The 13,911-nt window shown below is 35.6% G+C and overlaps 1 protein-coding gene across 1 annotated transcript in view; it reads right to left on the reverse strand.

Moving 5' to 3' along the window:
- Positions 1-13,611, reverse strand: part of LOC114358951 (uncharacterized) — a 44,477-nt gene extending 30,866 nt beyond the window's left edge. The window contains exons 1-4 of the mRNA XM_028313140.1: positions 13,216-13,611; positions 11,143-11,264; positions 9,952-10,054; positions 95-208 (exon numbers count right to left, since the gene is read on the reverse strand). Coding sequence (XP_028168941.1) covers positions 95-208; positions 9,952-10,054; positions 11,143-11,264; positions 13,216-13,328 — 452 coding nt within the window. The 5' untranslated portion in view covers positions 13,329-13,611. The remainder of the gene's footprint in view (positions 1-94; positions 209-9,951; positions 10,055-11,142; positions 11,265-13,215) is intronic.
- Between the last annotated feature and the right edge of the window lie 300 nt (positions 13,612-13,911).

Below are 13,911 nucleotides of genomic sequence, written 5' to 3' on the forward strand. Positions count from 1 at the left end.
ATAAATAATGTGCTGCCGACTGTATTATATAACTGTGAATGTATTATATAACTGTTGTCTTGTTGTAGTGTATACTGTTCTGATGTATACTCACTGTCCCGGGAACGCGGGCGTGGGCACTCGCAAGTGGTGGCCACGACGCGGACGCTCCGCGTCACTGCCGTCGCTCGCGTCTTCGCCCGCAACGCTGCCCGAGCCACCCGCCGTCCTACACACGTGGTAACTGTCAGTTAACCTGTTCCTTTACTAAACAACCTGAACATTCGAAACTGAGAGCAATGGAACGAAAACGGCCCTCAAATGGGTCTATAGGGGTTTCGCGCAACGAGTGATTCGGAGCGCGAGTCGCTCAAGAATGGGGATTTTCTCTATACAGACTTGGAGCGGTGTAAATAGCTTAAATCAATCGACACTTTCATGATCAGCATTATTTCAGCCATAGGACGTCCACTGCTGAACATAGGCCTCCCCCAATGATTTCCACAATGGCCTGTTCGTGGCGGCTTGCATCCAGCGCCTTCTTGCTACCGCCCGTCTCAGGTCGTCGGTCACTTTATGGAAAACTTATCTCTTTGGAAGTTTGGAATCAATCAAGCTATAAAAAGTTCTTGGGCGTTTCTGACCACGGTTCGAATCACTCTTGGTGGCAAAGAGACCTAGAGTAGAGACAGCCACTCAAACGCGATTCAAAGAGCGAAGGTTTAATTAAGTTAGCGTCATCATCTAGCAGATCTAGCCTATGTAGAGCATTATAAAAGTTGCTTGAAAATTGACGTCATCCTGTTACGGTTAGCGTGTCACTCAGTGGGAATTTCACACTTCGGAGCGACAAATCATAAGAGAGCAGGCCAGTATTTTTAGGTACAGTCAGCGTCAAAAAGTTCGTGACACCAACTTCTTTCTCACATTTGGAATAAGGTTGTGTTGTCAACTTTTTGGCCACTTTGAGTGTCACGAAACTATTTGATGCTGACTGTACTTCATGTTCAGAGAAACCAAAAAGATTTCATCATAGATACCTACTGCTTATCTGTCAAGCTATGCGTGGAGAGGTCTGCTCACGCCACACCACAGCCACGTGTTAAATTATTAATTCCAATAATTTAGGTACAATGGCATAGTGATAAAATAATCGTGTCAAATTAACTTATAGTTTGCATGAGTGGCCAACCCTAATTAACATTACATCGCACGGTACAAATCAATTTGTTTTGTATTTCAATGTGTTTACAAATACTACAAAACATATTACTTTATAAAAGTTTTGTAAGAACCTGGTGAAGGTCGCGGGAGGTGCCTGGATGCGGGCGGCGCAGGACCGGTCGTTGTAGAAATACTTGGGGGAGGCCTATGTCCAGCAGTGGACGTCATTTGGCTGAAACGAACTAACGAACGAAGAACCTGCGTAACGCGCGGTTAATTGCATTAACAGCCAATCAAATGAACTAGCTTACATTCTCTAAATAGTCTATGCTGGGAATTTTAGAAGCATTCCTTTACCTGCCGGTTTGTACGCCTACACAGAATTCAATCGTCAATTTCGAATACCAATAACTGTCAAGTATGTTACTGCCATTCCTGGCATTGAAGGTCAGTTATTACCGCCTATTATTTAATATGTACCTACATATTGTGTACAACTTAACGGAGTATAGGCAATGAAGAAAAACAAAGAATCGTAGGTAGCAAGAAAGATATTATATCTAAATGATTTACAATAGATTTGTCAAATATAGGTAATACCTAACTAATTTATATGAACAAGTAACTTATAAACACACAGGTCAAAAGACAAACAAGTTCATGTCACATTACAGAATTAGCATAAAAATACATTAGAATAACAACAGAAATAAGTAGGTAGAGTAATTCAAATATTCACAACAGTCAATAACACAAAGATAATACTGACTACGATAACAATAATAATAGGGAAATATGAAGCTCTATAAAGTATCAGTTATAATTGAATTATAAAAACTAGCAAATCTAAATTCACCATCAAAGCAAAATCGTAATTTTCAAAGCGGATCGGTTCTAAAACCAAATGCAACATGCACATGCAATCGAAAGCCTTTTTCCTGTAATGCGGATTTCGACACGCATGCGGATCTGTAGGCCTAGGATGCGCGATAAGCGGTTATCACGTCATTTTATCGATTTTGCCCATACATTTTGATGTCGATAAAGTATATCACCGCGCGCAGCTGGTCTCTCTAATCTACAGCGTGCGTATAATCACGCTGCTGGTTGCATACTTGCAGCCCGCTTACGAAAATCATTGTATTGAATAATGAAATGCGGGCACTTCGCATGTGAAGTTTCGCCTGCCATCCCTCTCACGTAAAGCGAGATGCCTGTATGAGCAACAGTGACAGCAGACCTAGAACTACGTAATAGCGTTTCGGAGTAGCCCCCCTGATCCGAAATCCGTATCACAGGCAAAAGGCACTAAATGCACTTAGTACCTTGGCATGTTTTAAGCTCTCAAAAAGTCGCAAGCGGAGCAAACCGGCTAAATCCGGTTTGGTGGCTATAAAGATTCACGCCATGCCATGGGACCTAGAAATAACAATGCTGGATTGGCTACCATAACATATTTGTAAAACCCATAAATAGAAGCACCATAACCTATGCAATGGACGGTAAAACAAAAGAATACATTTAAATGTGTAGGGTATTATCGTAGTATAATAATGAGGATATCATGTAGGTTTAAGTTACAATGAAATGAACATAAAATTGCAAAAATATGAATTACTTATTTTGAACGGATTTGCATTTGGAGTTATAGGCATGCAATGCAAATGGATGAACATTTTTTACGGTTATTGAAAGTCTTGAAACAAATTTGACTTTATAAATAATCATCTTTACAAAAATCGTTAGAGCTAATAAACTCAATTTGTATTAATTTTCTATTGACCATCCTTTAACCAAAAATGATGGGTGTACCAATGACAAACTATCCTATACATTAAAGTTTAATGATTAAACGCTATTTATTACTACGTATTACAGTATCCATTAACGAAACACAAAACATAAGTACTTGCACTAATTAATGTTCGAATGTCAGTCAACTCACCGAAATATTCTCTTCAGGCGACTAATGACTTGATATTTGATGTACACTTTTAACACACACTTTCTGACTATAAAAACGGCGGATAATCTCTCATCTCATTTGTCGGGGGCGCTTGCTTGGAACATTTTCAGGTATTCCGACTTCATTTTGAAATTAGTGGTGTCTATTTTCAAAATAAATACAATTTCATTCAAATTGTGTTGAAAAACTACGCTAACGTCTACAGAGTAGGCGGAGTGTAAGTGATTTGCCAAAATATGCTTTTGTCTGTAATACTTGGCGTAATTGCCAACGGTGAGGCGCCAGAATGTTGTTAATATTATTTACATGTCAATCCATGAAATTAAATATGAAAACAACGCGTGCAACGTAGCAAAGTTCAAGAGTTTTCTCTATCAAAATGATGCTGGAGAGATTCGACTAAAACAATCGGATTAAGTAATAATAAAGGACTGCTCTATATTTTTGGTAAGAATACGTTCTCTTCTAATAGGTTCTTTATACTGTATCAAAGTTCATTCACATTTAGATTTCGCGAAAATAAATTGAAATTCATTAACATTATCGTCATCATCAGGTCATCTAGTCTCTACATACTACAGGAGCGTGATTCTCTAAACTTTAGAAACCTTTTAAGAGTCTAAAGGCGGCTCCTCATGCTGGGTTAGGGTGGGTACATTATCTCAATTGCAATAGCAATTTCTTCTATTGCATATAGTAAATGTAATGTCAACGTTAGATACCAACAAGCAGGCAGTCGTAAGATTCGATTAAAAAAACGTATAAGAAAGGCATACAGTCATCTCAATCGATTGCTTATCTAGTTGAATTGCTTTCGTTCAAATTCAAACGCGACTCGAAAGTTCGTAACAAAAGATTATCTTCCTTTTACCAATAATCTTATTTATCCAATTTGTCTTATAATAATTCTCTCTTACGTAAAACTTAATGTCGTTGCATCAAACTGCGGAAGGCAGTGCATCTTGGTCAGTAGGAAGGGAAGCCTTACGCTCATTGGATTACAATCGATTACAAGTTAGATTTAATTTTAATAATAGTACTTGTGGATAAATGTCGCTCACCTAGCAGTATAATGGCACATTTACCAAAAAAGCGAAATTGAGTTTTTACGGCCTAAGTGTTTAAGAGTGTATAATTTATAAAGTGGTAAAACGCCACGGTGTTAGTTTTACTATTTGTCGAGAGAGGGCGTTCAGTGTCATTGTACCACTTGCTACGTTCCCCCTGCTTCCGCGCATAACAACGGCTTATTTGTCAGTTGTGCGGGGCGCTCCGCGAGGTGCAATCAATTCAAAATCTGTGTTGGCGTAAGTGGCAAATGTGACATTTTATTAACTTAGTAAGTTAGTAGAAAAACGGTACATTTGACAAGAGAAGATACATGATTAAACTTTATTTTATTTGTTATAGTTTGATGTTGCCTATTTCTTAACGAATCACGAGCCAAATCGATACCTTTGGGCTCAAAGATCGTAAAGGACAAAATACCGAAAATGAGTTTTTTATACAGTTGTACTCAAAATTTAATTCTCTATCGATCTGTATATTTAGTTTGTCCAAATTCTCAAAAAAAGTGCCTTTACGACCCATCATATTTGATAAGCTAAACAGAATTCATAGTGAAAATTGGGATGTAAATACCATTTGATTTTTAGTACAGTTAGCATGGTACAGTACATGTAGTATAATACATATAATCGTTTTTTGCTTCTCCTGAAAAGTCGTACTTTGAGCCCAGAGGTATCGAAATATAGGTTATTATAATATTTTAGTTAAACTTTTTATTGTATGTTGATTTCAAATAAAAACTTTTGTTTTCTATCAACCAAATTGTCTTTATTTCTAGTTTTCACATCCTGTTTAATTATGGCTTTGGGGCATATATGTCATTTTTGGTAGTTGTCAAAAAGTATAACGGCACAATTGCATGGTTCTTCTTCTTCTTTGACTGCTATGAAGTAACTCCTGGAAACCTGAACTGGATTTTTTTATCCCTAAGTATCTATTAAGGTCTATACTAGTTGCTAAAACCATAAAATCCACGATAAAATGTAAAATGAACTCATAACTTCGTTTCAAACATTTGTAAAATCTTTGACCCTCATTTCTGTAAAATAAGAAAAATGTAGATGTGTCATTATACTGCTAGGTGAGCGATGTAGTCCATAGCGGTAGTTGGACTTGGAACACTTTTCGTGAGAAAATTCAGGGAGCTGTAACATTCTCAATATCAGTGTTTTTTAAAATTATTTTATCTAAAGTATTCAAAGAAAAACAAAATACAACGTTCTTCGTTAATTTATAATTTCTTAGGGACCTGAAATTAAAATAAAATACGCTGTCTATCTTTTATTATTGGACTTTTTTCACTTGATCACTGAAATAGTTTTTCTATATTGATAAAGTATTAATAAATAATTGAGTAAGTACGAGTTTGTAACCTGCTGAGTAAACAAATTCATCAATCGATTAAATATAAACTACAATTATGTTCTAATGTCATGTGGTATGCGGAACAGTGAAGTCAACTCAGTATTCTACTGACAACACAAATTCCAATAATACGCGTAACAACGGAACATTTTCATGTAAAAATACTCAATTCCATATTAACTTACTTAACCAATGCACTTGGCTCACGTTATTGTGGTTAATAAGATTTTTATACTTGTTCTAAGAATATGTACCTATTATAATTTGGTAGAGTCCGATTGTTACAATGAATACAATTTCTGCCTGAAAAATTGGAGATACAACAACAATAAATCTAAATTCCAGTTTTATTTTGTCATAAAAATGAAAAATCGTAGAAATTAGATCACGAAAAAATTACATGTAGAGTCAAAGGACTACCATACTCAATAAATAGCTACATTTTTTACGAAACGCATCATTTTAAAATGATGATTTTCACGCGATGACGTGACGCAAAATGTAATTGAATAACTAATCATCAGACTTCTGACTAAACTTTAGTTAAATTCACATGTAGTTTTACCAACACAATAATCTGAAGCAGTAAAATTGGACCAATCTCTGAAAATTTACCGAAATCTATCATAAATCCTAAGGTAAATACGACTATAGGTTTTCTCTTTTGTCACCCTTATTTCGTCACTGTAACACTGTATCTTCACGAATGGCACTCACAAACACTTTTTAATACAAGAAATAACAAAAATAATCATAGAAATTAGATAATTCTCGCTAAAATTCACATGCACACTGTGTCCAACAAGCCGCGGAGCTGTCATCTGAAATATACGGAAACTGTACACTGATTTCGCACCTTAACCTTCACAAATAAGGCATAGTGTTGCGTAAACGTACTGGAATCCTAGGGAAACATGCGCAGTGGTACATTGCGCACGATATTGATTGCAATCATATGTATGATAGGAAAAGTGGCGGCAATTTCATTTTGTAACGTTGTAAACGTGGGTTTAAAGAGCGCTTGACTTGTATAAAGGGCGTCGTGGAAACAGCGGGAAAAATAAATTAAGCTTTGTTACATGACGGATTGTATTTCTATGTTAGGATCACCGTATACTGTAAATGTAAGTTACCAACCCTTTTATGAAAATTATTTTCTATTCTATTATTGCATGTATAGTTTCAATAGTTTGTTTTATTTGCATTCGTACAGTGCACAGTGTAACGATAAGTGCTAGTGTTATGAAAAAAGTTTACTTATAAAATTTCTTTTTGTATTTAAAACTGTTTAATTGTGTAAGTATTTATTTAATATTTAATGCTACTTAAAGCGAAATTAATACCTTAAATTAAGGCACTCTCTACTTTTTTAAGCAAAAAATGATTTGGCGGTGCTTTTAACCAAAGAAACAAAAAAAGATGTAAGAGAGGCTCTTTGGTAAAATACAATATGCTTGCATATCTTAAAGTATGAAAACTAAATGATGTGATCGTTGTTGTTAAAGTATAACTGTTGTAAATGACCAGATCACCTACATAGTTTTGAATCAATTTGGACTCCTAATGATTCTAATGAATGAAATTTTCATTCATAACGAGTCATGGATGAGATATCACGCTAAATACAATGAGAAAGCGTATTCTTGTTTGCAAAACAGTTCGTGAGTAAGTAGGTACTAATTCGTAAAAAATCTTACATTGTTGCGTATGTAAGTAACATTAATATCAATCAAGATTTTTTGATTTGGGCGACCAACTTTAAAGTACGTAACTACTTACTAAGATGTTCTACAAAAACTAAATAAGTAGATTTATATTTATGATAAAACACAACTTAATTAATGGTAGTTACATAAAACAACTGTTTAGCCAGAAGGTTAACTGGCCGAGAATGCCCAATGGCATTAAGTTCGCCTTATGTTACTATTTTTGTGGCATTAAAGTATAAATAAATAAAGAACGACTCTACCGAACGATATCCTTTAATGGCAGATAAATGTTCATGCTTGCTTAGGTAGGTAGATATTAAACATTATCTAAACATTTTAGTTTAAACAAGACTGTATGTAGTCACGAATATACTATGTAAAGGGAGGAAAGCTTAAAAGCTCTATGTATTCTGGATTCAATTTGTATGCAGCTTTCGACGAAATTAGAAGTTTAAATAGTGATGAACCTACTCTAGTCATTTCATTTCCTATTCGTAAGCAGTTTTACGAGAACTACAAAATAAAAAGACACGTCATAAAATAACGATTCGATACTTTTGAAATGGAGCAAAAGATGTTGGATTTAAATCTCAGCGCTCATTTTGTGAGATTACAACGCATTATTTACGAGGAAAAAGCGACGAGGAAAATTCTTGTGCCAGAGATCGAAGCGAGAGAATGGTCAAGGGCAGACGATCAATATAACACATACGCATGCATGTGCATCGAAAGCAGGGGATTTACACCCGTATCTATTCACAAACGATGCTTGCGTAAATCGAACGCACTGCATTTAATAAAGCTCTGTGATTGGTTCGTGTGTGACTCTGTGCGTCCATGAGCACTGTGAAACCGCATAGTAATGTTTGTGAATACCTAACAATAGACCATAAAAAATATTATAGTAACCAACTACTATAGTCAATTAGTTATCAACCTTAATCCTACTTAGATTGTAGTTATCTTATAAGTTGTTTAATAATAATATTACTTATTATAGTTAATTAATATTAATAATACTACCATTAATGTTTAAATAATCACCTACTCTATTGCGATACCACTCAGGTAACTAAGTTTTTAAGCTCCTGTATATTAAGTAATTTACACCATTACAAATTGTCACTTAGTAAGAAATAAATATTTTGAATTTGAATTTGAATACGGGCGTTAGTCTGCGCTAATAGAATAGGTACGTTATTTTTTCTGACAAATAAAGTACGTGCTCCATAGGAAAAGTCAGTTCATATTATTTGAATAAAAGAGCTGAAATCAAACATTTCTATACAGAAACCGGGCTTGTATACAATAAGTAGCGATTTGAGTAAAAATATCTTTATTGCAAAGTGAAGAATATCTATGGAAACAGTTAATACTCGTATCTGGTAGAGTCGACCTTTATCTATCATACGGTCATTTTTAATTAAGGTCAGCTTTGAAAAGCTTTGTCAGTGCACTGTTTCTCAGTAGATAATTATTGTTTACACAAAAAAATACAGTATGCAAAAGGCGAACTTAATGCCGTATAGCATTGCTATGCAAACCTAGTTATATTATAGCCCTCTCTCTGTTTGGCTCATACAAAAGTAACCAGATATTAATACCTTTAAACAGAATCGTCTCTCAATGCCAGACGCCTAAATCATAGCATACAACGACACTATCAATAAGATTGTTTGGACTACCTTCACACACCTGCTTCGGGACCATCGAATGAGATTTTAGATGAAGATGCGCACGAGCTCAAATATATCATGTAAACATGTTTGGACGCAGATTATTTAAAATCCTACGTAGGTACGCAGTTCGGTTTACGTGTCCTGTCTCTACACGATTAATTATCTAAAATAATTCTTGTATGGATAAGAAAATAAAAATCTATCATATACAGGATGGAATTTTGTAATGCCACCTGGAGGGAAAGTACTCTTAAAATACAGTAGATAGAAAAGGAATCATCCATTTTGGTCCAAATTCAAAATCATTTTTAATATATTTTAGTTGGTTCGATTCCCGGGTGTAGCAAGCTGTTGGAAATCTTTGAATGCAGTTCTCTTTCTTTTCAAAAATAAAGGAATGTTCTCTTAGAGTAAAATAATCTATCTACAGTATTATGAGTACTTTCCCTCCACGTGGCATTACAAAATTCCACCCTGTATAATATTTGCGTATTAATTCTTGGAAGAGCAAGAACAACAGTTTACGTCAGGAGCGCAGTTGCAAAAAAATTGAAAAACAGCGATATTTCAATCAGAGCGTTGTTTTTCATTTGCCTCGTGAAAACTATTTTCTCATAGGCCTAGTTATTATGACTTTATAAAGATGCCTAATAAGAGATACTTAGTCGCCAAATATGAAATAGGTTATTAAAAAAACTTTTTTCATTCTACCTTAGTTTTATCTAGTTGTAGATAGGCCACTAGGCGTAGGCGCATACAATATGGCTAAAAGTCACTGAAACCATTTGGAATTAGTTTATTTTTCAGTCAGAGGCGATGTTAACAAATGTGTAACTTTTTTTTTTATGCATAACAAGGCAGGTATTTGACCACAATCGCACCTGATGTTAAGTGGGATGCGGTCTAGGATGGTACATATCTGCCCTGTAAGTGCCTATTCACTCTCGCCTTGAAAAGGCCGGATTATAGTTTTCGGGAAAGACAGTAAATAATATCTATGGAAATGGAACAGAAAACTCACGTGACATAGAGTGAGGGCACGGCGATTGATGGCGTCCGGCCAAACACTTGTAGAGACCGCCTCTGGGTGCCCCCAGGGATATCCAAGTAGGCCAGCTGCCAGTCTGAAAGCATAGAAAGACATAGTACACAGGTAGATACATAGAGGGAGGCCATTTTGTACATTTGAATGAGTCTAGCTAGCGAGACGTGAGGTGAGACACTCTAAAACGAAGTTATAGTTTTGAAAGTCGATCCATTTGAGTGATTTGCGCTTACTTTATTGTGGCCTTAACGTTTCAAGTAAGAATTCAGCTTAGTTCAAAAATCAAACTTATAAATAGTAATCACAAATCTAATATTAGTCTCGTACCTACATAAAACACGGCGTTGATGTTTTCAATAGTGCTCTATCTCTGATTAAATGTTTATACACTCGACATCAAATAAATCGCACCTCCCGCGACAAGCATTTTCAAACGTATGCATCCCCACTTCCCACCAATATTGTCACCATTTAAAAGCCTAGTTTTAACCTTCATTTCATTAAAGGAAAGGTTTTTACCCCAAAAATGTGTCTTTAGAAGGATCCAGAGTCACTTCTTCAAAAAATAGGTAGTTACGCTAGAGCCAACTTTTATGTCTATAAAACTATTAAGTTGTGATTAATCGCTATCCATCTGTTAAAGAGGACACGTGAAATCATTATTTGGTTTTACAACCATAAAAATTGGTCTAATTGATCCCATAGGTGGGCCCAAAGTGAGGTATTTTTTCAAGTCACATTTATGGTATATTTATTAAGAAATTAAATGTGTTTTTCTTTAAGAATATTTATTGGGCTTTCAAATAACACCAATATTGTTGGGGCACCATGATTGTGTCAGAAGAAAATCGTTAAAGTTCGCGTCGATGAAGGTGCGGTTTATTTGATGTTGAGTATAGTTTTATTAGGTAATGATGTATTGCGTTTAGCGTAGGCGCAGATCACTGATTTTTAGTTGGCCGATAGTTGGATCGGGCTGATGATCTGTATCATAGAGATGTTTGAAAGTACGCACATTACACTGATTTGGTATTGGCCGATTCTTCATACAAATTAGAATTGGGCCCAACTATTGGCCAACTAAAAGTCGGTGGTCTGCGCCTAGGCTTAGTGTTAATTATAGAGTAGGACTTGTTCAATCAAATTATCTTTATATTATTACTTTACCATCATTTATGATGTCACAGATGCCGGTGTCGGAGACGGAACGGCCCCTGGTCTTCAACCGGTTGTTTTTCTTGAAGTAGGACCAGTGGCGCGCTACAGCCGAACGTAGCACACGATTGAACCTTTGCAAAAATTAAATAAAATTAATAAAAGAAATCAGTCTGCAGGAAGAGATGAGGGGAGATCATGCGGAGAGCTTTATCCGCCTCTACAGCCGAGAACGCCTCAACAAAGGTAAGAAGGAAAAAAAATCCTACATGTATTAGAATTTCCAAAAAAAACGTAATTTTGGATTTTTTGGAAATTCTAATTCATGTAGGATAGCCATAGAATAGCGTACTTATCTATAACAACCATAGTTAATAGCAACGTAATTTTAATATTACTTATTTTAAGGGACTGTCCCTTATTAAAATAAATAATATGTAGGTGTACTAAACAGATTCATCCAATATCGTCTGGAATCCATATTTGAATAAAAGATTGAAACATTATTTTCGTATTCAAGGATCTTATTTGTTCTAAGGCACACCTACGGGTTGGAAGGAGATATTATTGTATTATTCTTACTGCAGCGAATGCGAAAACAAAACTTGAAAGAAAATCGGGTTTATTGGTCTACCAGTCCTAGGTTCTTTTCACGCAAGGGCTAATGTATGTGATAATAGCTATAGTTGTAAAAATATACTTAGAAATCAGTACAAAATACCTACCTTTATGCTTGGTGAAACAGTCTTCTTAATTAGGTACAACTATAGTTAGATACGTAATTAACGCTGTCAAAGCTGACCCAAGTTCCAACTAGGATTCGAACCCAGATCTCTGGTGATCGACCTGCAATACTGATTTGTCAGTCAACTGCATCGGTTAGTCAAATACCTAGTCAACTAAGTAGGCACTACTGTTAAATTAATACTATACCTTCTTCTTCTTCTTGACGAGAAGAAGAATACTATACCACACCTTGGTACTATTACTTATTCTGTGACCACACACAGGATCCGGTTGACCCAGTTATGGTCACCTTAACCGCGAATATGAAATTCCAAACTATTTATAAGTTTGACGCGAACGGTCAAAAACAGCACGTGATCAGTGATATGCATTGACTCAGTCAGACTCTACATAATTATCTACTTTCACAGTTAATACTTTTAAAAACGAGATACCTACTTGGAGCACCTACTTACTAGATGATTCCCTAATTTTACGCTATAATCTCCACTACTGGTAAATCTATTCTCGTAATTGTGCCAATCAAAAAAAGCTCCATGTAGTAAATAGGTTGGTAGGTAAGAGTGACAGGTACCTATACAATAATTAATTATTAGATGAAAATGTTAACACTAAAACCATCAGAAGAGATTAGAGTCATATTAGTTTCTATTTAGATTCAACTAACGTCTCTATCATTAGTCATCCAAAATTATTCAGTGGCTGAAAAATCTAGTTAGGAAGTAGGCCGATTACTTAGTTAGCGTGAGCAACAAAACATCTATTGACACATTATGATATTATAGATACTGGTGAAGGATTTGGATACTGTTCCAAGTTCCAATCGTGATATTACACCAGTGTATCAAGGTGTAATATATGTCAATTACACATATAACATACATCTAATTCATTAGGAGGACAACCAACGCGTCTCGCACATGTGTGTACCATCTGCTCTACGTTGTTCTATGTTCGCTGCTCTACTTTTTAATAACAACAAACATCGCTTCTATACCATTCATTCATTAGAGTAATAAAATTGTACCTACACAACTACGAATTATTTGTGATATCAAGACTTGTTATTATAATATTGATAGCCAACCTTAGTAGCCAACACTACTATAGATGAGATTATTTTGTAACTGATGATGACTTTTATGTCTTTTTACTCGAATTGTATGATAGCAGCGTGAAAATGGGATTATACCTGGGTATACTTAATCTATCGATAGGCTATCCTACATCACTCTGGTTTTGAAACCGAGAAATCATTTTGAATGTCCCTTTCAACATGTTTGGTTAGGTCACATACTTGGCACTTGCAAACAACTCTATAGGACAACTTTTACTTACTTTCTCAAAGGAGTATCTGTTATTTCCGACGATGAACTGGAAGATGTCGACACATCACTGCTGGTAGAGGTCACTTGGTGATACACTTGACAGCTCGCGCTCTTCCGGATCATTTTGCACAAATATGAACCGTATATCTAACACAGCACAACACGTTTTCGCGTTACACACTCACGGGTTCCTTAACTCGTGTTGATATCACCGAAATCATTGCGAAACTAAGAAAATCGCGGGCATCTCAATGGAATACAGTACTTGTGAATATTTGTCAATTGCTGCTATATTTAAACGGGTTGTAGTTGGCAGCGGGCGGCGTTCCAGTGCGAATCTGACTCACTAACAATTACATAGAAAAATCGCAGCGATTTATTTGAGGCGTCAAAACCGTGTCGACTTATAATTTGGATGTATGGACGTGGTATGGTAGCTATTAGGAGATGTCAGCCGCATTATCAATTCAGTGATTTGAACAAGAAAATCAAGGGTAAGGTGAACGAGTTTTAGTGATGAGAACAAAAAATGCGGAACTATTTTAGTATAGACATTTTAATAGTATTTTATTTTTAATCTTACGATGAACTATGAAACTTTGTTTGCCACATGCTTTATTGATTCACAAAATAAATCCAAGATACTGAAATGTTATCAAATTGCTTAGGACTGTAAATAACTCTTTTAAGATAGTGAAATAAGAAA

Source organism: Ostrinia furnacalis, unplaced genomic scaffold (genome assembly GCF_004193835.3).
Source record: "Ostrinia furnacalis isolate ACB-3 unplaced genomic scaffold, ASM419383v2 OfSCF4153, whole genome shotgun sequence".
Lineage (NCBI taxonomy): Eukaryota > Metazoa > Arthropoda > Insecta > Lepidoptera > Crambidae > Ostrinia > Ostrinia furnacalis.